This window comes from Grampus griseus, assembly GCF_964374135.1.
Source record: "Grampus griseus genome assembly, chromosome: X".
Classification (NCBI taxonomy): Eukaryota; Metazoa; Chordata; class Mammalia; order Artiodactyla; family Delphinidae; genus Grampus; species Grampus griseus.
In genome coordinates, this window is record NC_138999.1 from 15,561,019 (window position 1) to 15,588,997 (window position 27,979).

Genomic DNA, 27,979 nt, shown 5'->3' on the forward strand with positions numbered 1-27,979 from the left:
AGAATACCTGACTCACAGCATTTTTATTATTATGCTTGTCTCCCTCTCAGAAATTCCTCCCTGCCATCAGAACTCATATTTTTCTGATGTGGCCTCAGAAGCACTAACCACACACAGATTTGGCAAACATATACAGGCCTCTGCTGTGTCAGCCCGAAAGGCACCTTTATTCTCAATGGTGTACGTTGGTGCCTCTCCTTTAAAGCAGCATAATGTAGCTGCTGAGTGAATGAGCTCATATTTTCTTAGCTGAAGTTTTTTTTTTTTTTTTTAACCATCTTTATTGGAGTATCCTGAAGAAAATTAGGAAAACAAAATAATTAAAAATATATATTTAACTGATAAGTAAAGTCCTTCCATTTTTATTTCCTTAGATTTGGAGTGAGAGCAATGAGATTTAAGTATATGGTAGTATTAATATTCTCTTAATATTGTAGTCATTTTATAAATAAGTGCTGGTGATGTAGGATTTTAATTTTATTATTCCCATTATAATTGCAGTCATTTCTTGCATATATTTGGTTAAGTTTGGTTGTAGCATTTTAAGCAAACTGAGGAAAAGTATTCCTGAATTAAATTATATTTGGTAATTAAGTTGGATACAAGGAATAAAAACTTATGATCAGAGGTTATGAAAGTCAAATATTTACCTAGAAATAGTTATCCAAATAGGGCTTTTGAATACTCACATATTTACTCTTGTTTTTAAATTAATGGCTTCATCTATTTATATGTTTTCCCTCAGTTGGCTGAGTTTTATAAAGCCATGCTTTCATTTTTGTTTTCTCTAATAGTCTCATCAAGAGAATGTCAACTATCTACTCAAAATTTTTAAGTTTCAGATGCTACTGCTGGAGCATATTTTTGAAAATGTGGCTTTAAAAACCTTTTCATTTAGCAATTAAACTTAATTATTGAGTGCCTACTATGCAGCAGGTACTATGGGAGGCATTTGGGGTTTAATGCCAATATAGATGATACTGCTGTTCTCCTAGAGATTACAGTGTAGGAAGTACAGAACAATCACTAAGAGCTTCAATTTTTTTTGTGTGTGTTTTTTTTGTGGTACGCGGACCTCTCACTGTTGTGGCCTCTCCCGTTGCGGAGCACAGGCTCCGGACGCGCACGCCCAGTGGCCACGGCTCACGGGCCCAGCCGCTCTGCGGCACGTGGGATCCTCCTGGACTGGGGCACGAACCCGTGTCCCCTGCATCGGCAGGCGGACTCTCAACCGCTGTGCCACCAGGGAAGCCCAGAGCTTCACTTTTGAAGAGAGATAAAGTTGAGTTTGAATTCCAGCTCTGCTACTTGGTAGCTGGGCAACTTTGCATAAGTTACTTAACTACTCCGAGCCTCATTCGTAAAATGAGTCTGATGAAAACAATACCCATCTCATAGAGTGGTTGTAAGGATTGAACAAGACAATTCACGTAAACCCTTAGTCTAGCACTTGGCAGAGAGTGGCACAGAGCACTTGGCACAGAGGCCCATCCCGAAGGGAGGCCCATAAATGGCAGGAGTGAATAGGTAATTGCCACATTGGATGCTGTCCCCTATAGGAAAGGGGACAAAGTTTCCATAGAGTGCTATGGAAACAAATTGTTGAATTAATATCATCATAGGGTAAAAACCCGATGTCCTGAAAACGCTTGGAGTATATCAGTAATATTTCAGTTTTTAAATTCTGTTACGTAGCTTTTCAAATTAGAGTTTTTGTCTTTTCAGTTTTTAAATTCTTGTTCCTACTGAATAGCGATTTTTCATTTCATTTCCAGGTGATTTGCATGGGAAACTGGATGATCTTTTTTTGATCTACTATAAGGTAAATGATTATTTTGCTAAATATTTATATTTTTGTTGGGGGAAGGCAGTCCTAGGACAAATAACAATATTAGTTTTATTAGGGATAGGTACAAATACAGATATAATAGGACAGTTTTTATCCAAGACGTTGAAAGATTTGGTTTTTTCACACGTTTCACAAAAAAATTTTAAAGATTTAATTTGGGCCTTTGTTTAATATTATTGTTATCTGTAGATCCATTAGGATTTGTACCTGATTGTATTTATGTTCTTTATTATATGGCAAATGTCTAGATGGCAGAGGAAGGGGAGGGAAACAGTCTGTTTTATTTTATTGTTATTTGGTTCAGAAGTGAGCATGCCACAGCAGTCTTCTCCTCCATTGTGCACTAATGATGCATGAAAGTAGTCCCCCATAGCAAGTTCCAAACTGCTCTTCTCTTCTCCACCCTGATTCATCATTGCCAGGCTCAGCTGCTCTTCCAGTGCTATGACTCCTCTTTGTTGGTTGGGTTTTCTTTTTTTTTTTTTTTTTTTCGGTACGCGGGCCTCTCACTGTTGTGGCCTCTCCCGTTGCGGAGCACAGGCTCCAGACGCGCAGACTCAGCGGCCATGGCTCACGGGCCCAGCCACTCCGCGGCATGTGGGATCTTCCCGGACCGGGGCACGAACCCGTGTCCCCTGCATCGGCAGGCGGACCCCCAACCACTGCGCCACCAGGGAAGCCCTCTTTTTTAAAATAGTATTGACATATAGTTAATTTACAATATTGTGTTAGTTTCAGGTATACAGGAAAGTGATTTGGATATCCGAATCACTTTCCTTTACACCTGAAACTATGCTATACAGTAAATCCTTTTTATTTACCTATTTTATATATAGTAGTGTGTATCTGTTGATCCCATACTCCTAACTTATCTCTCCCCCCACTTTCCCCTTTGGTAACCATAATTTTGTTTTCTATGTCTGTGAGTCTGGCTCTGTTTTGTAAATAAGTTCATTTGTATTATTTTTTAGATTCCACATATAAGTGATATCATATGGTATTTGTCTTTCTCTTTCTGACTTACTTCACTTAGTATGGTAATCTCTAGGTCCATCCATATTGCTGCAAATGGCATTATTTCTTTTTTTTATGGCTGAGTAATATTCAATTGTGTATATATATATATATATATATATATATATATATATATATATATATATATATACCACATCTTCTTTATCCATTCATCTGTCGGTGGACACTTAGGTTACTTCCATATGTTGGCTATTGTGAATAGTGATGCTATGAACATTGGGGTGCACATATCTTTTCAAATTAGAGTTTTTGTCTTTTTCGGATATATGCCCAGGAGTGGGATTGCTGGATCATATGGTTACCATATTTTTAACCTTTTTTTTTTTTTGGCTGTGTTGGGTCTCCGTTGCTGCGCGCAGGCTTTCTCTAGTTGTGGCGAGCGGGGGCTACTCTTCATTGCAGTGTGCGGACTTCTCATTGCGGTGGCTTCTCTTGTTACGGAGCACGGGTTCTAGGCACGTGGACTTCAGTAGTTGTGGTGCATGGGCTTCGTTGCTCTGTGGCATGTGGGATCTTCCCAGAGCAGGGCTCAAACCCATGTCCCCTGCATTGGCAGGCGGATTCTTAACCACTGTGCCACCTGGGAAGTCCCTATTTTTAACTTTTTAAGGAACCTCCATACTGTTCTCCATAGTGGCTGATTTACACTAATTTACATTCCCACCAACAGTGTAGGAGGGTTCCCTTTTCTCCACACCCTCTCCAGCATTTATTATTTGTAGGCTTTTTGATGATGGCCATTCTGACTGGTGTGAGGTGATACCTCATTGTAGTTTTGACTTGCACTTCTCTAATAATTAGCGATGTTGAGCATCTTTTCTTGTGCCTTTTGGCCATCTATTTGTCTTTTGGATAAATGTCTATTTAGTTCTTCTTTGGCTGCAGTATTCTTGAGCTTCCACCCCATAAGAGGTTGTCTTGTGAATAAGATAACATAAATATCCAAAAGCATTTTTTAAAGTACTAAATTATAATAGAAATACAAGGTTTTCATTTCATTCATTCAGAATGGGAGCTTGGAAGGGAATGGAGGAAGCCAAACCAGGAGTGGATGAATGGAGCCAGCACTTAGGAAGAGGTTCAGTTGAGACTGCAGGAGGCCTAAGCAAAGGTCTAGGGCCTGGTAGCCAGAGAGTGGGGTCAGGAGAAATAGAAGGCCATCCAGGTAGTGAGTTGGTGTCAGGAAGTCCAGCCAAAGGTTTGCCGGCAGGGAACTGAGGGTTCTGGTAAATAGGGCAATTCTGGAGATCAGCTACGGAATCCAGTCTGGGCAGGGAAGGAAGAGGCCAGGATGGCAACCAACTGGGAGAAATGGGTGGAATGAAGGATTGCCATGCTCTCTGAGGTCAGGGCAGGAGGCCCAGGAAGCAGGATGGCTGGGAAGTTGCAAGGGGAGTAGTCCTAGGGGATGAATGAGTCCAAGGTGGAATCCAGCATGTGGGTGGCTGAAGTGAGTGAAAGAGAATATTAGGGATGAGGAGGTCAAGCAAGTGGAAAGCAGGTGTGTTAAGTGGGTTGGCCACGGGACTGAGAGATGAGATGCAGAGGAAGGACGTTTAGTTAGAGCTCATGGGCCTAGAAGGAGGAGAGGCTGGCAAAGTGTTAGTCTGTTGGTGGCTCTAAAGAGCAAGTGGACCCACCCCAACTCCTGACCCTGAGGTCTCCATCCTGTGAAGAGTGGGTCCTTTCCTTCCAGAGGGCTGCAGGAGTCAGGAGTCTGGCACCATCCCGAAGGGAGGCCCAGATTTCCAGAGGGAAGTCTTTCTGAATGAGTTGAAGGCAAAAGGGAGTTTATTTATGCAGTTTGAGGAATGAGATTTGTTTAAGTCTACATAACACCATATAAATGTTCAGAAGTACAGTCCTGCTATTTTTGACAATTACAATCTGAGGAAGGAGGAGGGGGTGGAGGTATGTGGGGAATAGCCACAACAGAAAATCTGGTAATTATTTTTCTAGAGGTCTTGGAAAATACAAAAAAGGGAAAATAGTTGAGTAAATTAAATGGGAAAAGTGACTTCCTAGGCAATTAGAAAATTTTTCAAGAGGTAGTTGAAGATATTAAGGTGCGATCAGGGAAAGGACTCTGGAGTAGATAGATGCAAAAAGAGAATGTTTCTTTAATTCCATTGGCAAAACTAAATGGAATATATAAAACTGGAAAGTGCTAATGTAAAGATTGAACAGGAGGAGGTGGGTGGTAAGAAGTACTATAAAAAGGACTAAAGGTGAAATTATAGCATTCACATGAAAGCAAGAAATATTTTGAGTGTTAACCAATGACGGTGTTCAGGAAGTGGAGATTGAGAGCCCAGCGATGAAAGAGTATGGAACTGTTTTTGGCCCCAAAGATATCACAGTTTAGTGGGGTAGGTCACCTAATGAAAAGACAAGACAGTTCAGGGTGAGACATGTTATAACTGGGGTAAACAAGTTTCCAAGGGAGCACATTGGAGGGGCGTCTAAGTCGTGGGAGACTTCCTGGAGGAGGTGACATTTAAGACAATCCCTTCAAAGAGTTTTAGTAATTTGATAAGTGCCTAAATCATGAAGGAAAGTTCTGAAGGATCAGAAAAGATTTTATTCCCACACCCTTTTTGTGGTGTGCTGCAATAAATGATGGAATCCGTACCAGTGATCGTTTTTGATTGTTTTGACATTTTTGGTTTCTTTAATATTTGGTTGTCCTTACAAATTCTATCATTTAGCACCTTAAGACTAAGCTAGACAGTTTCAGCTCACAGTCCTATCTGGATTTGAAGGGAATTCTTTCCTCTGGGTTCCACACGGTTAACCATGGCACACCTTTCCTAAAAGGGCATCCCAACTTTATATGGCTTCACATATCATCAAGTGAAGCAATTTACATGGCATTAGTTAGGTCATATTTTTAGACTTTATTTTCTGAAAAGGTTAATTTTAATCAGCCACTCTTGCTTAATTAGAGTGACCAGTTTGGAATGCTTCATTCAGATCCTTTTCCTCATTGACGAGAAAGCTTGAAATTTTAGACCAAGTATTGGCAAGTTAGTTTGTTAAATTGATGCTGTGTGTGGAAACCTCCTACAGTTGAAAAAGAGCTGCACATGGACAGAGAGAAGCTAATTACCTCTCACCCCTATGGGTGTCATACTGATGCTGTCCATGGAAGCCACGCAGCCTTGTTTTCCTTTTCTTTCTCTCTTCTCCACTATCCTCCACCCCACGCCCTATGCCCCAAATTTTCCGGCTGTGAAGGTCATTAAATATTTTCTTTTTTCTCTATTGCTGATATGCTTCCCACTGCCACAGTAGTCAATTCTTTACCTTTTGAGATTAAGGCAGTGTGTTATAATCAGAACAGATCTCTAAAATAGAGTTTGCAAAAGAAATAAAAATTAAAATTATGTGGAGTTGAGGTCCAGAGGTTATTGTTTGATGTGCCTCGGGAAAATGCCCCCCCAAAATTGTGATAACTTCTAGATGTCTTATGTAAAATACTTCAGTGGGAAATAGGTCTCCTTATCTCTACTCAAGTTAATTAATTGTGATCTGCTATTTTTTTCCCCCTGAAGGTCATCTAATGCTGTTCAGAGTTGTAGTTACCCCAGGTTTTCTGTATTTGTCACCTTGATCACCATGTCATAGATGGTTTGTTGTATATCAGCTGCAGAATAAGCCAGAGAGTTTGATTTACTGGAACTGAGTGAAGGATGGGTTCCCTCAGCAGCAGTGTTTGCTTCTTTGAAGAAAATCCAGAGAAATCTCAGTAGCGTAGCTAGAAGCCTAAATATCCTAGAGACCCATGTCCCAGGAGACTTAGCTATTCTTTTTATCTGTTTTCCAATTCTCTTATTATTCTAAGACTAAAACGTATTTGAACTCAGACTATATAGAGTAATACAACTAGTCCTGGCTCAACAATGCAGTTCTTATACATCCAAGTAAGTCTTGCCTTTGCCTTCAGAGGCTCAACACTTACAGAAGTTCAGTATATATTTAGGACTCCTTTTAGAATCACTTTCACAGACAGTAACATTTTCTATTGAACGAGCTTCATTATCACAAATCAATCTTTTGAAGTCGTGTGATTTTTTGAAAAGGTTAAAACTTATTGGGTGTCAAGCAGGCCATGTAAGGTGGATGGCTTAGCTGACCCTTACTATTAGGGGCTTAAAATTAGGTTTGACTAAAGAAATTCGGTATTCGTTGCTCATAGTAGAGGTGAAATACTTATAAAGTTTGGTTTAACTGGGGATGAGTTCTACTACCAGAAAATTGGTCATTCCAGTGGAAAATATGTTTACATATTTTCTCAAATTTTGACTGTTGCTTTTCTCAAATTTTGATATTAAGGTTTTATTGATCTTACGAAATAAATTGGAGAGATGTACATCATTTTCTATGGTTTGGAACTTAAATCCCTTGTTCTCAAACTTGGCTATACATTGTAATCACCCAAGAAAATGGGGAAAAAAACCTACTGATACCTGAGTCCCACTCCCAGAGATTCTGATGGACACCTAGGAGTCTCCATGTGATTTTAATGTGCAGCCAAGGATGGGAATCGCTGGTTTAAGTAACATTAAAACTATTTGCTCTTAAAAATTGAGATAGAGCTCTGCTATAAAGCAACATGCAACCAATGCACTTTCAAAGTTTTCTACTTCTTTTGAATCAGTTTTGGTAGCTTCTAATTTTCAAGAAAATCCTCCATTTCTCTAGATTGTCAAAGTACATTGCCACAGATGCCAATATTATGTTCTCTCTCTCTCCTCCCTCTCTCTCTCTCTCTCTCTCTCTCTCTCTCTATATATATATATATATATATATATATATAGTTTTAAAATTTAATTCTGTATATCTTTGTCTTTTTTCCAATCTTTAATCTTACATTTATTCTCTTTTTTCACTTATCCTCAATCAGGCTCATGGTGAGTTTTATCATCAATTTTATCAATTTGTTCTTTCAAAGAATCACCCTTTGGATTATATAACTTTCATTTTTTTGTTTTCCATTTCATTAATTTCAGCTTTTATCTTTATTTGATTGGTTTTATTTTTCTAATGTCTTAAGATGAATACAGTTTTTCACATGCATCTTCTTTAATAATGAAGGCATTTCAGGCAATGCATCTTTTCTAATTTTAGTTTTAACTGAGCCTTCTGTTGAACTTATAATATTGCTATTAATTTCCTCTTTGATCCAATGGTTATTAACACTACAATTTTTAATTTCCAAGGATCTTAATTCAAGAAGCTGGAATTTTTTGAATCATATTTTTATTTACTTCAGATTTTATTGGATTATGGTATGAGAATGTGTTCTATGAAATGTTTCTTATTTTGAATTTGTTAAGGATTTCTTTGAAATCAAGTATATGATTGATTCTCATGAAGCCTCTGTGGACAAATGAAAAATTAATTGTATTCTCTATTCATAGGATGCAAAGTTCTTCATATATCTGTCTATTAAGTTCATTAGTTATACAGTTGACCCTTGAACAATGCAAGAGTTAATCCACGAATAACTTATTGTTGGCCCTCTTCATCCGCAGTTCCTCTGTGTCCACAGATTCAACCAACCATGGACCATGTAGTACTGTAGTGTTTTTTTTTTTACCTATTATATAATGAAATTTATTTATTTATTTTTTATTGGGGTATAGTTGTTTTACAGTGTTGTGTTAGTTTCTACTGTACAGCGCAGTGGCGTTCCCTGTGCTATACAGCAGGTTCTCAAGTACTGCAGTATTTACTATTGAAAAGTATCTGCATATAAGTGGACCCTTGCAGTTCAAGGGTAAACTGTATATTCAGTTTTTTCCATCTATATCTTTCTAAATATGTATACTGTATATTTCTTTGTAATAAATTACCCCAGTACTTAGTGGCTTAAAACTGCAAACATTTAGTATCTCACAGTTTCTATGGTTCAGAAATTTGAGTGCAGTTTAGCTGGGTGGTTCTGGCTTAAGGTCTCTCATGAGCTAGCAGTCAAGCTATTGGCCAGGGCTGCAGTCATTTGTAAGGTTGACTGGGGTTGGCAGACCCATTTCCAAGATTGCTGACTCACATGGCACAGCATTTAAGTTCCTTGCTGGCTGTTGACAAAACAGCCACATGGGCCTCTCCACAGGGTACCTTAGTGTTCTCATGACATAGCAGCTAGCTTTCCCCAGAGTGAGTGATCCAAGAGAGAGATCAGATAGGAGGCTGCAGTATCTTTTATGACTTAGTCTCCAAAGTTGCACACCATCACTTCTGCTTTTTCTTATTCCTTTCTTAAAAGTAAATCACTAAGTCCAACCCACATTCAAGGAATGGTAAATTAGACTTCACCTTTTAAAGGGAGTGTCAAATAATTTGTGGACATTATTTTAAACCAATAATTTGATCTGAATGATTTACTATGTTTGTATTTTTAAAAAAATCTTCTTGCATTTATAGTAGCTAAATATACAAAGCAAAAACTTGTTCTTTTGTTTATTGAATACAAGTTTATGAATTGTATCTTCTTTATAAAGTGCCTGTTACTATGATATAATGTTGCTTTATCATCATGTTTAGCACTTTTAATGTTAAAAATTCCACTCTATCTAATATTAATATTTGCATTTTTGCTTTTTCTTTGTTGTAGTTACCTTGTTTTCAGTCTCCCTTTATTTTTTTCATGTGTATTTCTCACAAACTATACATACCTGAGTTTTGTGTTTTAATGTAGTCTGGTAGTCTTGGTATGTTAATGGTAGAATTTAACCCACTCACATTTAGTATAACAACACATATTTTTGAAAAATGTCCTTCTATTTTACTTTGTTTACTATTTATTTCTCTTGGTTTCATCCTTTTTTCCTTTCTTTTTGCTGTTTTGGTGAAGTTTTTAAAATTATTGTTTTCTTTGGCACTTTTACTGTGCTTTTCCATTCATTAGTCATTGTCTTCCCATTCCTGACATTTCTAATAAATGATGTATGTATGTATACTTCTCAAATAGCTATAACTTTATTCCTCCACCATTAGCCTCTCTCTCCTCCAGTAAGACAAATGTATTTGTTTTCACATTTTCCATGTACATCTCCCATTCAGATGAGATTTGTAGAGAATTTTACTTTTCTCCCTTCAACTCTCCTGCAAATCCTTAGCTATTGTTCATGCCATATTTTTATTTCTTGACCATTATTAGATTTCCTTCATAGTATGTCTCTTCTATTTCTTGAATCCTTGCTTTGTACTTAAACACAATTTCCATATTATTGCTATTGATTTATATTTAATTATATATTGCAAGGTTCATTGTTCACATCTGTATTCTTTCCTCTTAGTCTTTCCCTGGCTTAAGGACTTTTTATTGTTACTGCTATTATTTGGTTAGAATATTGTCTTGAGTATTTTCCTCTATGGGGCATGTGGGTGTTAGATTCTCTAAATGCAAGCTGCTTGAATGCAGGGACTTTGTATTGTTTACTTCTGTGTTTCTAACACCCTAAAACTGTATCTAGTACATAACAAGCAATCAATACATGTTCATTGAGCATAGAAATCATGAGCTCTTTCAAACTTCAGGCTGAAGTCTCTTTTTAACCATAGAAAATTCCCTCTCTTATTTATGTAATTATTGCTTCTTCTCCATCTGTTCCTTTTTCCTGATTCTGGAATGCTTATTATTGGCACATTAGTTCTCTTGGCTCTGAACTCTAATCTCTTACTCATTCCTCATGATTTCCATCATTTTGCCTTTTGCTCTGTGTGAGAGATTTTTTATCTGCTTGCTCTTTCAGGTCAGTAATGTATTTTTCAACCATTCCTTCTTTTAGTTAGCGCCAATCTATGCTATTTTAAATTTGAATAGCATATTTTTCATGCCAAGAATTATTAACTTTTTGTTCTTTATTTCATGGTACTCTTAAAAAAAAAAGTGTCCTCTGTCTCCTCCAGCGGTCTTGTCTCATTAGGGGATCGTACTTTGGCAGATCTGATTGGTCTGCCTCTCTCTGGTTACTGGATCCCCTTAAGTACTAGGTTATTTCCATTTTTAATTTTCTGCTTAAGCTAGGTTAAACCTCTCCATAGTTGGAGGCACAACACTTTCTACTCTTGCATCAAGAGTGTGAGAGGAAGTCTCTATGTTCCTAGGTGTCTCTAAATACAAGTATTAGTATTCTTTTAGCTTCAGAGATGTAAAAGAAGTTCTCCTATACTTTTTCTGGTAAGATCCAGATCCCTCTCTCCCAAGCAAGACCACACACATGCTCTGAGGCAGGGTCTCCCCTTAATCAAGGAGTCCACATGTCCTCTCAGACCTAGTTCTTCCATGGCTCTCTGCTGCTGCTCCTTGAGCCCCCTTCAGTCTTGGATATCCCAATAGAACCTATAGCCTTCAGCACCTCTCAGACTTCTCCAGCTTACTCATCCCAGCCAGCTGAAGGCTGAGGGAAGGAAGTGTATCAGAGATGCAGAATCATTCCCCTTTTCTTTACGTTTTGATGACCAATAGCCTATATTTTTATAACTGGCTCACACTATCTAAGCCCAGTGTGAATAAGGTTATGTGAGTTAATGTATAAGAAAATATAAAATAATGGGATCTTAAAAATAGAAATAACTTGGAGGCCATAATAAAACGAATCTCTTAATTTGTATGGTGCTTTATGGTTTTCATGAAATTTTATACACACAGTCTCATTTTAGTTCCGAAGTAGCCCTGTGTGATAAGTATGGAAGTTATCATTCTCATTTAACAGATGAGGAAACTAGAGTTCATAAAGGTCAAATAACTTGCCCAAGGACAGGCACATGAGTAAAAGTGGAGCTGAATTAGAGAATAAGTCTTCTGGCCCAGAACACTACACCACTGCTTGCTTGTTTGTTTCCAGTTGCCTTCAGGACATGTTTCATTGCATAATGATTTCTGGAATCCCTAAGTTACTTGCTACAACTTGTATTATATTTTTTCAACTATTTCTATCATATTGATATGAAAATTTTTAAATGTATATAAATACTAGGTGGTGAGTATAAAGTAATAAAATTTTCTTATGTAATTTGAAATCTAACAAAAAAGGAATTTGAAAATCATTTGAGAAAGATTAATATAACTAGAATACGTGCATTATTTCTTGAAGGTAACTTTTTTGAAGGAGGACATATATTAGGATGTATGAGTACTTAAAATTTTCTCTTTGTAATGTATTTTTTAAACATTTGAATTTATTTTACTATGCAATAGAAATGCACTCAACCATTTCCCTACCAGGCATGACGTGTTTTATCTTAGAGTTTAGTAGTACAGAAGTAAACGAGCGAATAGCTGCTATAAAGACCAGACCTTTGTCCTGATCCCAGTCCTTTTTTGTGCTAACACTGTATCTTAAAGTATTATCTCATACTCAGGAGTGGTAATCAAAATATTTAACAACAAATATGGCCCTGGTCAGTGAGAAGTCAAAACACATGCCTGTAACACCTGGTGTGATCGTATCAGAGTGTACTGATGGTGTGTTAGCCCTGCTCACAGTTGGGCAGTACCTTACACTTTCCTGAGTGCTTTCATACCCGTTCTCTCGTTTGCTCTGGGGTGGGGGTGTGTGTGGAGAATATAGTGTCATTCCCTTTTTTCAAATTGAGAGAATCACAGCCCAGAGAAGTTAAATAAGGGTCCCTTAGAATGAACGACATTTGGCTCTTAGTTTAGTGTTCTTCCTTGGGTAGAAGTTTCCCTCTTCTACCTAAGGAAGAGATGAGAGTAACCATTTTTATTTTATTTTATTTTGTTTATTTTATTTAATTTTTGTTTGTTTTTTAAATTAATTAATTAATTTTATTTATTTATTTTTGGCTGTGTTGGGTCTTTTTTCGCTGCACACGGGCTTTCTCTAGTTGCGGTGAGCGGGGGCTACTCTTTGTTGTGGTGCGCGGGCTTCTCATTGCCATGGCTTCTCTTGCTGCAGAGCACAGGCTCTAGGTGTGTGGGCTTCAGTAGTTGTGGCACGCAGGCTCAGTAGTTGTGGCTCACGGGCTGTAGAACGCAGGCTCAGTAGTTGTGGCACACGGGCTTAGTTGCTCCGCGGCATGTGGGATCTTCCCGGACCAGTGATCGAACCCGTGTCCCCTGAATTGGCAGGCGGATTCTTAACCACTGCACCACCAGGGAAGCCCGAGAATAACCATTTTTAATAGGACAAATATCAGGTTCTTTCAGAGAAAACTCATAGTAGGTGGTGGTGAGTAGAATGAGCAATCCCCATCCCCCTGGAGTCTTCCTGTCCCAAGCTAATCCTTCACTTCCAAGGTCCCTTGCAGGAGATGCCTGCCCTGGAAAGTGAAACTGGCTTGAGTGAGTGAGCAGATTTTTCCCAGTGGAAGAACTAACTCAGCCTCTTTTCTCCACATCCACATGGACATTAAGTACAAAGCGTTACTTTTAAAAGTACATTCTTTTAACTGCTTGTTTTTCTCCTTCTTCCTTCCACAGAATGGTCTCCCCTCAGTGAGCAACCCATATGTTTTTAATGGTGATTTTGTGGATCGAGGAAAAAATTCCATGGAGATCCTAATGATCCTGTTTGTGAGTTTTCTGGTCTACCCCAATGACCTGCACCTGAACAGAGGCAACCATGAAGATTTTATGATGAATATGAGGTAACCTAGGCCTGTGGATTTCCCCTTTTGTTTCCTGTTCTGGAAAATGCTGCCATGTTTAGCTCCTAGCGGAGAGTGAGAGGTGAGTGTAGAGAAGCAGGGATGAGGAGAATCTCAAGGAAGAGCTCAATTCTTACAGCGATTTACCTCCCCCAATCTTCTGCTGTGTGAGTGAGTATAAATTGCTCTAAAGTTCCCTTCCTATCTTTTCTTCCCGTTCTTCCTTCGCGCTTCTATTATGTTTCCTTCTTCCCGTGCCCAGCCTTCACAAGCCAAATCGTGTGCCGAGTAGACGTGTTAGGCCAGGTTTGGAGGTGTGGTGGGTTGTATGAGCAGGTTTAGATGGACTCATTCTCTTGCTACTCTTTTGGCTTGCATCACATGTTGTCTCAGAAACTAGTACTGTGTTTTTCACTGATGTGTATATTTTTTATGACACGGTGATTGCTTTTGGCATAGTTGTTCATAAACATATTTGAGAACAGCTGTAACATAGCGTTTCAACTATCTGACTCACTGGAGTTTTGGGGAATAAAGATTGGTTAAATGGTTTACCAATTTTTGCTGAAAGGCTCAGTAAGTGACAAATGTTCTCCTTTCTCTTCTTTCCTCCTCCTCCTCCTCTTCCCCTTCCCCTTTCCCTTCCTCTTTTTCTTCCTCTCCTTCTCCTTTTGTTTTTCTTGTTTCTTGTTGTATGAAAAACAGAATCCAGTTTGCTCTAGGGAAGTAGAAGGCATGGCATGTTTCATGCTATGGTCCTGGGCTTTTGGGTGCCTAGATCAAAGCTCAGCAGCTGATTAGTTTTGTCTTTGGGGCAGTTTTGGCGCTTGGCCTGAACACAGTTTCAATTCTAATCCTCAAGTATGGAAGCAAATGATAAGATTATGAAGAAAAAAAAAACCCAAAATCTCAAGGCTACTTTCAGAGACCCATTATATATAATATAGCTCAATCTGTTTATTTGGGCATGCCATTTATCCTTCCATTTATTTAGCTAGTCAACTGTATTTATCTAGTGCCTACAATGGTTAGTGAAAGAGACATGGCCCCTGCCCTACTGGAGTTTACATCTAACAGGGAAGACACGAGTTGAGCAGGTTTTTCAAGTGTGATGAGTTTGTAAAGTGGGGGATCCAATCTGTCTGAGGGGTGATTGGAAGGTTCTCCCATAGAAGTACGGCATTAGCCTGAGACCTGGAGGATGAATTAGGCGATCAAGAGAGGACCGTGGCAGGGGGGATGAGAAACTGTTCCACAGTGAGGAGACAACTTATGCAGAACTTGAGAAAGGACTTTTTAGACTTGAAAGAAGTTCAGGATGGGAGGAACAAAGACTGAAGGATGGGATGGTACCTGATAGGGCTGGAGACGTAAGAAATGATTGCAAAGAAATTTGGGCTTTCTCCTGAGGACAAGAGAAAATCATTGAAGAGTATTATACAATTTGTGTTTTAAAATGCAGCAGGAAGATTAGTTTGGAGAGGGACAAGAATTGATATGGGGAGGCCAATTAGGAAGTAGTTGAAGAGATAGATGATGGAGTCTCACTTAGACTTGTGTGGTAAAGATGGAGACCCAAAGCAGTAGATATATTCAGGAGGAAGTTTAGGCAATGATTTAAGGCTTGGTAACGTGATATGGGGGACTTGAAAGGAGAGAGAATTAGGGATGACCTCCAGGTTCCTAGCTTGAATTTGCAAGATCACTGTTATTAGGAACATGATAAGTGGAGAAAGTTGGGGTGAGGGAGAAGGATGAGTTCAGTTTGGGGTAAGCTGATTCGAGGTGCTGTTGAGTAGGCAGGGCTGAGTTCATCTTGGAAAAGATAACGTTACCCTGTAGAAGCTTCACATGATATGATTTGCATGGAAACCTGGAGTGAGTGTGCTGTGTTCTGACTTCACCGTGTTAAAGGTGTTAAAGGTATATATTATTATCCTAAGGCAAGGAAAGTAATTGAAAAAAATTTTTCATCATTAATTCTCCCTTAGTGACTGCTGTTCAGGCATTAAAATTCCTGACACTTTCTATTAAAACCCTCAATACCATTACATGAACTTTATGAGAGAGTATAAAGAGCCAACTTGTTATCTTCTAGGCTTTTCTTTGTCTTTATTCAGTCTTTTTGCCCCCTGATCATTCATTTACTATAAAATATAGGATGTCTGAGAAATTCTATCTAAATGAAAAGCATTTTCCCACACACTCTCCCCCAGTGGCCACAGCACACATCTCTGAATACTTACAGTACCGACACACCTGTGCATACCATGTATTTCTTAAGTTGTCTTGTAATTGTTTCATGAAAATTTATCTTCTTTTCCCGAAGCTCCTTGAGGATAGGGACAATGTCATCTGCTGCTTTTCTTCTTTCCCATCGTGCCTAGCAAAGTCTTGGATAAGTAATCATTCCAAATAAAGTCTAGTTTCTTGAGTTCTTGATACTTGTGGTAGCGAGATGGCAAGGGCTCCCTTTTTTGCATGACTTGACTCATGTAAATAGGAGTTCTCAACATTCAATGAAAGCGTTGAAATCCCATTGTTTTTTTTCAGGTATGGCTTCACAAACGAAGTTTTGCATAAATATAAGGTAAGGCTCTTTGTTTTTTGCATTTTCTTTGCTGTTTATACATAGAAGTTAAAAAAAAAGAAAGCTTCAAGAAGGGTGAGGGGAGAACTAGTCAGAATTCATGCCAATAATATAAAAGCACAAAAGGAAGCCCTGGGGCTTCCCTGGTGGCGCAGTGGTTGAGAGTCCGCCTGCCAATGCAGGGGACACGGGTTCGTGCCCCGGTCCGGGAAGATCCCACATGCCGTGGAGCGGCTGGGCCCATGAGCCATGGCTGCTAAGCCTGCGCGTCCGGAGCCTGTGCTCCGCAACGGGAGAGGCCACAGCAGTGAGAGGCCCTCATACCGCAAAAAAAAAAAAAAGGAAGCCCTGGCCATAGTGAAGACCTGTTTTTCTTTCTAGACACAAGCTTTTTCATTGTGACTTCTGTGCAAGTTTTAGCATAGATACAAACATATTCCATTGTTTTAAAGGTACCTGGGATTTGTTCTACTCAGGTATGGTAAAACGTGCAGACATGGAAATGACTGTCATGAAGGAAAAGGTTTTTACTCACAGTTCCTTAGAAACTGGAGGCTTGGCACAGCACACCCTGCGGCCACATGGGGAAGCACTCCGGGGGTCAGTCAGAGGCGGAGGGAATGAGGGCAAACATGGACAAGAGCCTTTATTGTGGTTTCCTTGACATGGACAAAAGCCTTTATTGTGGTTTCCTTGGGAAGAAATGGGTGAGGCATTGTAAACAGGTTTAGGATTGGCTAGTTTGAATAGTTTTAGCAGGCTCTGGGGCTTAGGGCTTGTCCAAGGTTGTCTGGTATCTGGCCCTGGGGTGACTGGAGCTGACAATAGTGACCCTGGGTGTGAGAATTCCATAAAGGACTAATTGGGAGGATAGGCTCTGGATAGTTTGGTTTGCATATGAAAGGTAGCCTCATTTACATACAAAAGGCAAGTCCTTTACTATCTCTAGGAATTAACTAGCCCTGGGAGGGGCAGTCTCTTCTCAAGGGTCAGCAAGGCACCAAAATGTCAAAGTATCAAAAATACAGACCAAAAAGACATGATTAATGCATGCTTGTTGGTTAGTGATTCCATCCTGACCTTCTTTGGGTGGCATGAAAACTGTGGGGTTTTGTCCATATGTTGGGACTATTCAATAAACTTGAACTATCAGAAAAAAACAAACTTACTCAAGCTCTTACTTACAGCTACATGGGAAAAAGATCTTACAAGTCTTGGAAGACATCTATACCTGGCTCCCAATTGGTACAATCATTGACGATGAAATCCTGGTCATACACGGAGGGATATCAGAGTCCACAGACTTGAATTTACTCCACCGTATAGAAAGAAACAAAGTAAGAAGCAGTGTTTGCATGAATGTTGTCTCAGAGATTTATAAAGGGATACGTACCTCCCTTCATTTATTATTTTGTATTGATTCGTGTTTTAGTGGTTGCTGTAACTCTGAAAAGATTAGTACAAATTTTAAGAAAATCTGTGATTGCATGATAAGGAACTAAATGGATAACTTCTATATATGGAAAATGCATTGTTAAAAATTCATGGTGAGGGCTTCCCTGGTGGCACAGTGGTTGAGAGTCCGCCTGCCGATGCAGGGGACACGGGTTCGTGCCCCGGTCCGGGAAGATCCCACATGCCGCGGAGAGGCTGGGTCCGTGAGCCATGGCCGCTGAGCCTGCGCGTCTGGAGCCTGTGCTCCGCAATGGGAGAGGCCACAACAGTGAGAGGCCCGCGTACCGCAAAAAAAAAAAAAAAAAAAAATTCATGGTGAAAGTGGAAAAATGAGGAAATATCGGCATTTCGTATAGTTTCTAAAAGTGAAAAATCCTGATTTTTGAAAAGTTAAAATTTCTACTTAATTAAAGTTGTGGTAAAATATACAAAACATAAAATTTACCACTTTAACCATTTTTAAGTGTATAGTTCAGTGACATTAAGTACTTTCACATTGTTCTGCAACCATCACTACTGACACCACCATCCATTTCTAAAACTTTTCATCTTCCCAGACTGAAACTCTACCCATTAAACAGACTCCCCATTCTACCTTCCCCAGCCCTTGGCATTCTGTCTTCTGTCTCTATGAATTTGACTGCTCTAGGTGCCTCATAGAAATGGAATCATACAGCAATTTATTTCTGAATTGGTATGATTTCCCTTATATATTCCAAATGGCTCAGGGTAATCTGGGGGGGAATATTTTAATATTTCAACTTAAGCAATCATATTCAATACAGCAGAAGCAGAGCAGGAATATGTATTGACACTCTGAGGGTAGTGGGTGTGGGGGGCCTGTGAAGCTCCCAGCCGTAGTGAACAGCGTCTTTGGCTGGGCCTTGCAGAGTGACTGCAATCGTCTTCCGCCTGTACCAGAGCCCAGCCAACACTCCCAGACTAGGGGGTAGACGGGGTGCCAGGTGGGCATGAGGACCAGTGGCAGCTCTGGAGCCAGGTGATCTTGTACGGTCCTAGTGAGAAGCCTAAACCCTTACTCCTCAGGACTGATAATCGACTTCCAACCAATCTAAGCAAGTGGGGTCTAGAGCTAGAATTTAATTTGATATGGACAGAAATGTGATTCCTGTTCACCTTGAGTTTTTTTTTTTAATATTTATTTTTGGCTGCGTCGGGTCTTAGCTGTGGCACGCGGGCTCCGGAGTGCGTGGGCTTTGTAGTTGCGGCATGTGGGCTCTGTAGTTGTGGCGCGTGAGCTTAGTTGCCCCGCAGCACGTGAGATCTTAGTTCCCCGACCAGGGATCGAACTGGCGTCGCCTGCATTGCAAAACAGATTCTTAACCACTGGACCACCAGGGAAGTCCCACCTTGAGTTTTTAGAGCCCTTATGCCTTTATACACATATGAATGATAATATTGTTGCTAACTCCTTCTCATCCTTTTAATTTCAGCTTAAATATACACCCCTCCTCTGGAAAGCCATCCATGACCTCCACACTAGATCAGGTCCCCTTCTGTGTGCTTTCAAGCCCCTTGTACATATCCTTCATAAAAGTTACCAAAATTAAATAAGCAGTTGTAGTACTGTTTGTTTACCATCCTCCCCTGCTTCTCTAGTTCACTGATACAACCCCAGCACCAAGATGTAGTTAAGTATTAATTAATGTTTGTTGAATATCTCCTAAGAGGTTTAAGACCAAAGTAGGGCAAGTGTAAGATAAAACTGGAAAAAAATCTTTTTACAACCCTTTCCTGATTCTGTGGTGACTTTACATACCCCAGTCCCCAGCCTCACCCAGTGATGACCATACTTCCTGGTTTACACCTGTTGTCTTGGTGTAGTTATTAATAGCACATCCCTTTACTCTCAAAAGTATCCCAGTTGCAGTAAATTTTAAGGTACCTAGTTTAAGTCACCTTTCTTATAATATCAGCAAACAGTCAAGTCAATAAGACGTTTCAATCAACATGGGGTAGTCACTGTTAACATAATGAGTGGATATGATTCTAGCCAGGAGCAAGGGAACATGATGTTTCTGTCAGTCAAATATCGGCAAGCACATGGCAGGAATGCAACAGTCCACCACCACTTGCCCTGTGACAACAGCGCTAATCAGCCATGGCAGCCAGTACCAAATGATCAGATTGAAAATTTTTCCTTTCCTGAGGTTAGCCTGAGAAGCCTGGCCTCTCTAGGGCTATTTGAGATATTAAGAGCATGTGTCTGGAATGCCCATTACTGTCTCTGTGGAGACCCTAAATTGAGAGCCACCTTAACCTAGCAAACACCATGGAGCTCTGATATCAGACAGATGTAGCTAGCATTACATCCATTACATCCTGCTTCTGCCACTTCCTGGCTGGGTGACTGGGCAAGCTGCCAACGATTTCTAAGCCTCAGTTTCCACATGTATTATACATTGAAGCTAAAAATACCTACTGTATTGAATTGTTGGGAGGATTAAATATAATTTCCTAGATGAAGAAAATGGCATAGAGTAAGCTTTGAACATAACTCTCTTCTGCAACTCTCTCTTCTTTTTCCTGATACTTAAAACTAAGGTTTGAATTTCAGTCACCAAGACAGACCCTGGGGAGAAATTTTGGGGCCAGGAATTTTACCAGGATACCTCAAATTTCACCCCCTTTGGGGATCATTGTTCCACCTACTGAAAAGACTGGCTTTAAAGGTAGAAATTTGACTTGTGTATTTTTTGTCTACCCTGCCTAGAGTGAAGTTGAACTGGTAGCACGTGCTTGTTGTGTGAAACTCTACCAGATGAGATACAAAAACAGGTTTTCAAGTTCAGTTTTATAACCCCCACTTGCCCATCTGTTTGGACCCTCCAAGTGTAGGGGTGACCATGCTTCCTGTTGATACCTGCTGTTATGGTATAATTGTTAATAGGAGAGGGGTAGGGTTGGGGGAACCTGATGACAACCTCCATTCTAGGTTCATTAAAGGTATTTTGTAAGGTAGGCAGGTTGGGGAGGAGGGTGAATGCAGAGGGACAGAGAAGGAAGACTCTATAACACTAAGACTCTGGTTTAGTATTTTTCAAACTCCCTGGCAGGGGTTGTGAGAAGGGATGGCTAGTAGGACCCCCAGGAGAGAATGATGATGTGGTACCTTAGCAGGGGCTGAACAAAGTATCCTGATCCCAAGTGGCCTTGAAAACGGTGGAGCCACATGTACTTAAGAGACCATGTGGTTTTGCCCTGCCTGATGACCTTATCAGAAGTGTGTTGTGTGGAGCCACGTCCAGAGTGTCCTCCCAGAATATTATGCTCTGCCTAAGACCTGGCGACATTTGCTGGTGGGGAGACAGGGAGGGTAGGCTGTGAACTCACTAATAATAGCTGAAATTGAACTCCAACCATCTCAATGAGACAGGACCTCAGAATAAGGTTCAATTTTATTTTTGAAAAACAAAGGTAAGATTTTATATACACCCTAGTTTATAGAAGAAGCTTAAGTGCCTACCACAGAGAATTGTCCATCACTGAACTAAGGTCACCAATGTAACAGAAGTATTATTTCCAATTGTTTTGTATAAAGGTATGGTACTGCAAAGAAACAAGTATAAAATTACAGTCTCAAGTTATGTAAGGGAATGTAGAAGGGATTATAGTAATTGATGTACTATCAGAGAGATATTTTATTTCCAAAGAAATACATTGCCTTTGTTACTAGGATTAGAGAATATAATCAATTGCTTGCAGGTCTGACTGAGAACCCAGTGCATTTAAGTTGAAGGGCTTCCGAAGTTTTCAACTTATGTCCCCTTTGTGCACTTTCCTAGGCACAGATGTACTTTCTCTCATTTCTCCTGGAAAACACAGCAAAAGGAAAAGCAACCATCCTCTTGAGATGTTTCTGAACTCTAGGCCTGTTAGTTCTCTCTCTTAGCCCCATGTATAGATAAAGGCTCAGAGGGAGACTAGTTTTCCCTTAGCATCTTCTTTTTCCTGTCAGGACGCCACAGAACATATCTCTACTGATATCTGTGCCTCTGGGGTCTTTTAGAAACTCTAATGGGAAACTTTCCCTTAGGACAGTATCTCTTTTTGAAAAATGTACAAACAGAACATAACAGCCCCACTTTTAGAGATCAGTTGATCAATAAGATGAAGGAGGTAGGTGAGATGCAAAAGGGGACCATGAGGTAGGTGAGATGGAAAAGGGGACCATGTGTTTTCCATTGGGTCAAGGCACAACAATATAGACAGAATAGCAACTAGTGCTGAAGCTTCTACATGCAGCACCCTGAGCATAGGGTTTGGCTAAAGCATAAATTTGTTTTGTAGTTGAAATCTGTGCTGATGCCACCAATTCCAATAGATGGAGACCATGCTACTGAGAAGGGAAATAAAGTAGGTACAACCATTACAGCTCGGGGAATCAGAACAAATGGATCCCTTTCTGAACAATTAACAAAGCATGAATGGGAACAGGTAAGTAATCAAACTGTTCACTAAAGTGGCAGTGAAGATGCAGCATAGATGATGTTGTTCTAATAATATACAAAAAGTGACTTACCTTTCTAAGCAGATCATATCCTTCTCTCTAAATTCATTACTATATTTTTAATAGCTTAATTGAAATATAATTCAAATACCATATTTAAATGGTATTTAAAGTATATAATTCATTGGGTTTGGTATATTCACAATGTTGTACAACTATCCCCACAATCTAATTTTAGAACATTTTCATACCTGAAAAAGGTACTTGACATACCTATTACCAGTCACTTCCCATTCTCTCCCCACCCCCGACCACCATCCCTGCACACTTAGACCACCACTAACCTCCTTTTTAAAAAAAAAAAAATTATTTATTTATTTGGTTGTGCCAGGTCTTAGTTGCGTCAGGCGGGCTCCTTAGTTGTGGCACATGGGCCCCTTAGTTGCAGCTGACAGTCTTTTTAGTTGTGGCATGCGGACTCTTAGTTGCAACATGCATGTGGGATCTAGTCCCCTGACCAGGGACCAAACCCGGGCCCCCTGCACTGGGAGCACAGAGTCCTATCCACTGCGCCACCAGGGAAGTCCCACCACTAATCTCCTTTTGGTCTTAGTAGATTTCTCTATTCTGGACATATTATAGAAGTGGATTCATACAGTATGTGATCTTTTGTCTCTGGCTCCTTTTACTCAGTCACAGTAAAAGAAGTGCTTTTGCTTTGTGCTTTTGGTGTTGTATCTAAGAAGCCATCGCCTAACCCCAAATCATAAAGATTTATTTCTATGTTTTCCTCTGAGAGTTTTATAGTTTTAGTTCTTACGTCTAGGTGTCTAATCCATTTTGAGTTAATTTTTGTGTATGGTGTGAGGTAGGTGTCCAAATTGATTTTATTGCATGTGGATATCCAATTATCGCAGCACCATTTGTTAAAAAGACTTCCTTTCCTTGAATTTTCTTGACACCCTTCCGAAAAATCAATTGACTGTAAATATGAAGGTTTATTTCTAGAGTCTTAATTCTATTCCATGATCTGTATGTCTATCTTTTTATCATTACTACACAGTTTTGATTACTATAGCTTTGTAGAAAGTTTTGAAACTGGGAAGTGTGAGTTCTCCACTTTTATTCTTCTTTTTCAAGATTATTTTGATTATTCTGGGTCCCTTGAATTTCCATATGAACTTTAGAATCAGCTTGCCAATTTCTACCAAAAAAGAGCTGGGATTTTGGTAGGGATTGCCTTGAATCCGTGGATCAATTTAGTTACTATTGCAACCTTAACAATATTATATCTTTAATTTCATGAAGGTGGGATGTCTTTCCATTTGTTTAGATCTTTAATTTCAGCAGTGTTTTGTAATCACGTACAGTGAGGCACTTGTTAAAGTTATTCCTAGTTTATTCCCAAATATTTTTGATGCTATTGTAAATAGAATTGTTTTCTTAATTGCATTTTGGATTGTTCATTTCTGGTATACATTGACTTTTGTATACTGATCTCATGTTGTGAACCTTGATAAACTTGTTTGTTCATTCTAATGGTTTTTAGTGGATTCCTTGGGACTTTGTATAAACAAGAGCATGTTATCTGTGAATAAAGATAGTTTTGCTTCTTCCTTTCCAATCAAGCAGCCTTTGATTTCTTCTTCTTTTTTTTTTTTTTTTTTTTTTTTTTTGCTGTATGCGGGCCTCTCACTGTTGTGGCCTTTCCCGTTGCGGAACACAGGCTCCGGATGCGCAGGCTCAGCGGCATGGCTCACGGGCCCAGCCACTCCGCGGCATGTGGGATCTTCCCGGACCGGGGCACGAACCCGTGTCCCCTGCATTGGCAGGCGGACTGTCAACCACTGTGCCACCAAGGAAGCCCCTTTTATTTCTTTTTCTTGCTTCATTGCCCTGTCTAGAACCTCTAGTACAGTGTTGAAAAATAGAAGTGGTGAGAGTAGACATCATTGTCTAATTCCTAATATTAGAGGGAAGCATTCAGTCTTTCCCATTAAGTATATTAGCTGTTTGTCCGTATATTACCTACCCTTCATCAGATTGAGGAATTTCTCTTCTGTGCCTACTTTTTGAGTGTTTTTACTATGAAAGAGTGTTGGAATTTGTCAGTGCTTTTCAGTATCTATTAGGATGATCATGTATTGTTTGTCCTTTATTCTACTAATGTGGTGTATTACATTGGTTGATTTCAGACGTTAAACCAACCTTACATTTCTGGGATAAATCCGACTTGGTCATGGTGTATAATCCATTTTGTATGTTGCTGGCTTCACTTTGATACTTTTCGAGGCTTTTTTCTTTGTAGGCAGTTTAAAAATTACTAATTCAGTCTTCTTTCTTGCTATAGTTCTATTCAGATTTTCTACTTCTTCTTGAGTAGTTTGTATCTTGGTATCCTTGATAGCTTGTATCTTCCTTGAAATTTGTCCATTTCATCTAATTTATCTAATTTGTTGGCCTAAAGTTGTTTGTAATATATACATATATGTGAAATATATATTAAAACATTTTTTTAAATATCTGCAAGGTTGGTAGTGATGTCTCCTCTTTCATTTCTGATTTTAGTAACTTGAGTCTCTTTTTTTCTTGGTCGATCTTGCTAAGGTTTGTCAATTTTATTGGTCTTTTCAAAGAATCAACTTTGGGTTTTATTGACTTCTCTCTATTGTTTTTTATTCTCTCCTTCACTTATTTCTGCTCTAATCTTTATTATTTCCTTCCTTCTGATTTAGATTTATTTTGCTCTTCTTTTTCTAGTTTCCTAAGGTGAGAGGTAGTGTCACTGATTTGAACTCTTTTTCCTTTGCTAATGAAGCTGTAAGTTTCCCTTAAGTACTGCTTTAGCTCCATCTTGTAAGTTTTGCTGTATTGTGCTTTAGTTTTCAATCATCTCAAAGTATTTTCTAATTTCTCTGGTGATTTCTTCTTTAACCTATATGTTTTTTAGGAATATGTTGTTTAATTTCTGTATATTTGTGCATTTCCCATATTTCCTTCTCTTAATTATTTCTGCTTGAATTCACTTGTGGTTGGAGACCATACTTAGCATGATTAAAATCCTTTTAAAACTTATTGAGGCTTTTTTTTAATGCTCTAGCATATGGTCTATCTTGGAAAATGCTCCATGTGCTCTTGAGAAGAAAATGTATTCTGTTCTTATTCAGTGAAGTGTTATATATATATATATAGCTGTGTTTTAATATAATATTTATAATAATTGGTTTGAAATCCTTGTCTGCTAAGTCAACTTCTAATCCCCTCAAAGGCAATTTCAATTATCTGCTTATTTTCCCCTGTATGTGTGTGTGTGTGTGTGTGTGTGTGTGTTTGCATGTCTTGTAATTTTTTGTTGAAAACTGGATATTTTAGGTAATATAGTAACTCTAATTATTTCCATGCTCCTCTAGGGCTTGTTATTATTTGCTTTCTTGCTCATTTATTTGTTTAGTGGCTTCCCTGGACTAGTTTGGTTAAGTCTACACCCCGAGCTACACCCTGAGCGTGGAGTCTTAACCACTGGACTGCCAGGGAAGTCCCTAAAATGTGATTTCTGATATAAAATAATCTCTAATCAATGAGGAGAAAGAGAGGTGGGAGGATAGAGAGAGAGAGGAAGAGGTAATAAGAGAGAAATAAAATTCATCACTGGCTTGTGCATTCAGAGTATTTAGAAATCAAAGAAGTATAAGAGGCATCCTATAGCAAGTAGGAAAAGATGCCTCCTTAAATTTTGATATCCAAATTCCAAAGACCAAAGGTTATAGTGAATAAAAAGGATGATGCCAGAAAGATTGGAGTTGCACAAGAAGAAAATCAGGGAGTCTGGAAGCTTGGATGAGTTAGAATTGTAGAGAGATGGAGCCTTAAGAAGTGGGAGGAAGGAAACTGGTGGTCATTATTCTGTAATAGAACCTCCCCTCACCCCAACAATGTAGATGAGGCATGTTACAGACTCAGTGTACATGACTGGAGCTGACACAGGGTAAAATTGACCAGAATCTCATTCCCAATATTTTAATAATTTCAGTTGTACCTTTAATTTTCTTTCCTCATTTCCTGGTATATCATGGACATGCACACTTTAGTTAGCTAGAGTTGAAATTTCCAGATAAAAACAGATTTCACAATTACTTTATTTCTTAATATCTGTGAGCTGTGTTGCAGTAAAGATCGTAGGCTATTTGTTCCATACTCATGGAAGTGCATGATTCTTGGCAGAGTGCTGTAATTTAAATTTTATCTTACATTCCCTGAGATGTGGGGGATGTATGTATTCATAGCTGAGTCATCGTATAGAGACAAGCGTGACCTCTTCTTTCGGGACAGACTTGAAACAACAAAGAGACCAGAAAGGTTTAAAAAATAATTTTAATTATTTATGTCCTGAGTGACTCCCTTCTCTTAATCCACTTAACAAGTAAAATTTATTGAGTATCTACTATGTGTCAGGCACTGTTCTAAGCTTTTGAGAAAGTAAGTGACCTAAGATATATTCCCTCGTGGAGTTTATGTTTTAGGGGGAGGAGCTAAATAATATGTATATATGAAGTTATTTATATAATATTACATATATAATTATGTAACAATACCAAGTAACTATGTTAAGTGAGAAGTTCTATGGAAAAAATTAAAACTAGAACAAGGTTAGGGGAAACAGAGAACTGGAGGTAGGGGACAGAGGTGCAATTTTAAATAGGGTAGTCAGCTTCATTGAGAAGGCTCCCAAGAGTGAAATGGCTTTTTTGTAGTCACTTGGCTAGTCACTGAAAGATAGAGCAGGATTTGATCCCAGGTCTGACTTTAATGCCCATCCTCTTTTTCTGAAGGGAAAGATGATTTAAGAGTGATAGGAGAGGGCTTCCCTGTTGGCGCAGTAGTTGAGAGTCCACCTGCCGATGCAGGGGACACGGGTTCGTGCCCCGGTCTGGGAAGATCCCACATGCCGTGGAGTGGCTGGGCCCGTGAGCCATGGCCACTAAGCCTGCGCGTCCGGAGCCTGTGCTCTGCAACGGGAGAGGCCACAACAGTGAGAAGCCTGCGTACCGCAAAAAAAAAAAAAAAAAAAGAGTGATGGGAGATCTCAAGAAAGAAATGAACTACTCTAGTCTCCCCTCATCCAATGAGGCGATGGGTAGGCAAGGAGTAGGTATCTAAAGCCATCTAGGTATTTGGCTGGAAGGTTTGGACTGAGCACAGCTTTTAAGACGACATATTCAAAAGCTGGAAGGAGGACACATAACTAAGGGAAAATACAAAAGTGAATCTACAGTGTTAGTGTCTTAGAAGAGAAGCGTTTAGATACATCTTTCAGAGCTATTATCTCTCCCCAAAAGCATACTTTTGAAAACTGGATTACTTAAAACTGTAGGCAAGCATGGGACACTTGCAGGATTTATTTTGGATTTAGGAGGTGTAAAGGCTGAGACACAAATAGATTTTTGTTGACCAGGTCATACAAAAGTTGTCATTCAGTAAAAACCTTTCCAATCTTTGGTTTGAAAATTTTCAGGAAGGAATGTTGTAAATACTTATTCTTTCATGTACTCCCAAAGGCCCTTGCATTTCAGTGGATAGGTTGTTGTTGAGAGGAAAGAGATTGTCTCTGCTGAGGAATTTGTTTCACCAACAAAGTGACTTTTATAGCATTTTTTGTTTGTGAGCCTCAGAATTAAATCTATATTGTCGTCACAGTCTCTAAAGTTTATGAATGAATGAATTCTGGGCAGAGAAAAGAAATGCAGAACTCATTGAATGGATGGTTCTGAAGAAGCTCCCTTCTATAAAATTGATACCCCTTATGACCCCTTATGACCTTGAACCAAAGAAAAATGAATGTTAGCTATATCTTCCTCATTTCACTGAGGAGTCAGCTAAGGCCCAAATAGGTTCCATGGTGACATAGGTGACACTTGAAGAGCTAACTCCATGGCCAGTGCTTATTCTAGTTTAACAGGGT

At 39.3% G+C, this 27,979-nt stretch overlaps 1 protein-coding gene across 1 annotated transcript in view; it reads left to right on the forward strand.

The window, feature by feature from the left end:
• Positions 1 to 27,979, forward strand: part of PPEF1 (protein phosphatase with EF-hand domain 1) — a gene marked incomplete at its 5' end in the record, with an annotated part of 115,911 nt that overhangs the window by 60,730 nt on the left and 27,202 nt on the right. Inside the window, 5 exons of the mRNA XM_082681669.1 lie at positions 1,776 to 1,822; positions 13,338 to 13,504; positions 16,058 to 16,094; positions 17,282 to 17,431; positions 21,861 to 22,007. Of these exons, the coding sequence (XP_082537795.1) occupies positions 1,776 to 1,822; positions 13,338 to 13,504; positions 16,058 to 16,094; positions 17,282 to 17,431; positions 21,861 to 22,007 (548 nt within the window). The remainder of the gene's footprint in view (positions 1 to 1,775; positions 1,823 to 13,337; positions 13,505 to 16,057; positions 16,095 to 17,281; positions 17,432 to 21,860; positions 22,008 to 27,979) is intronic.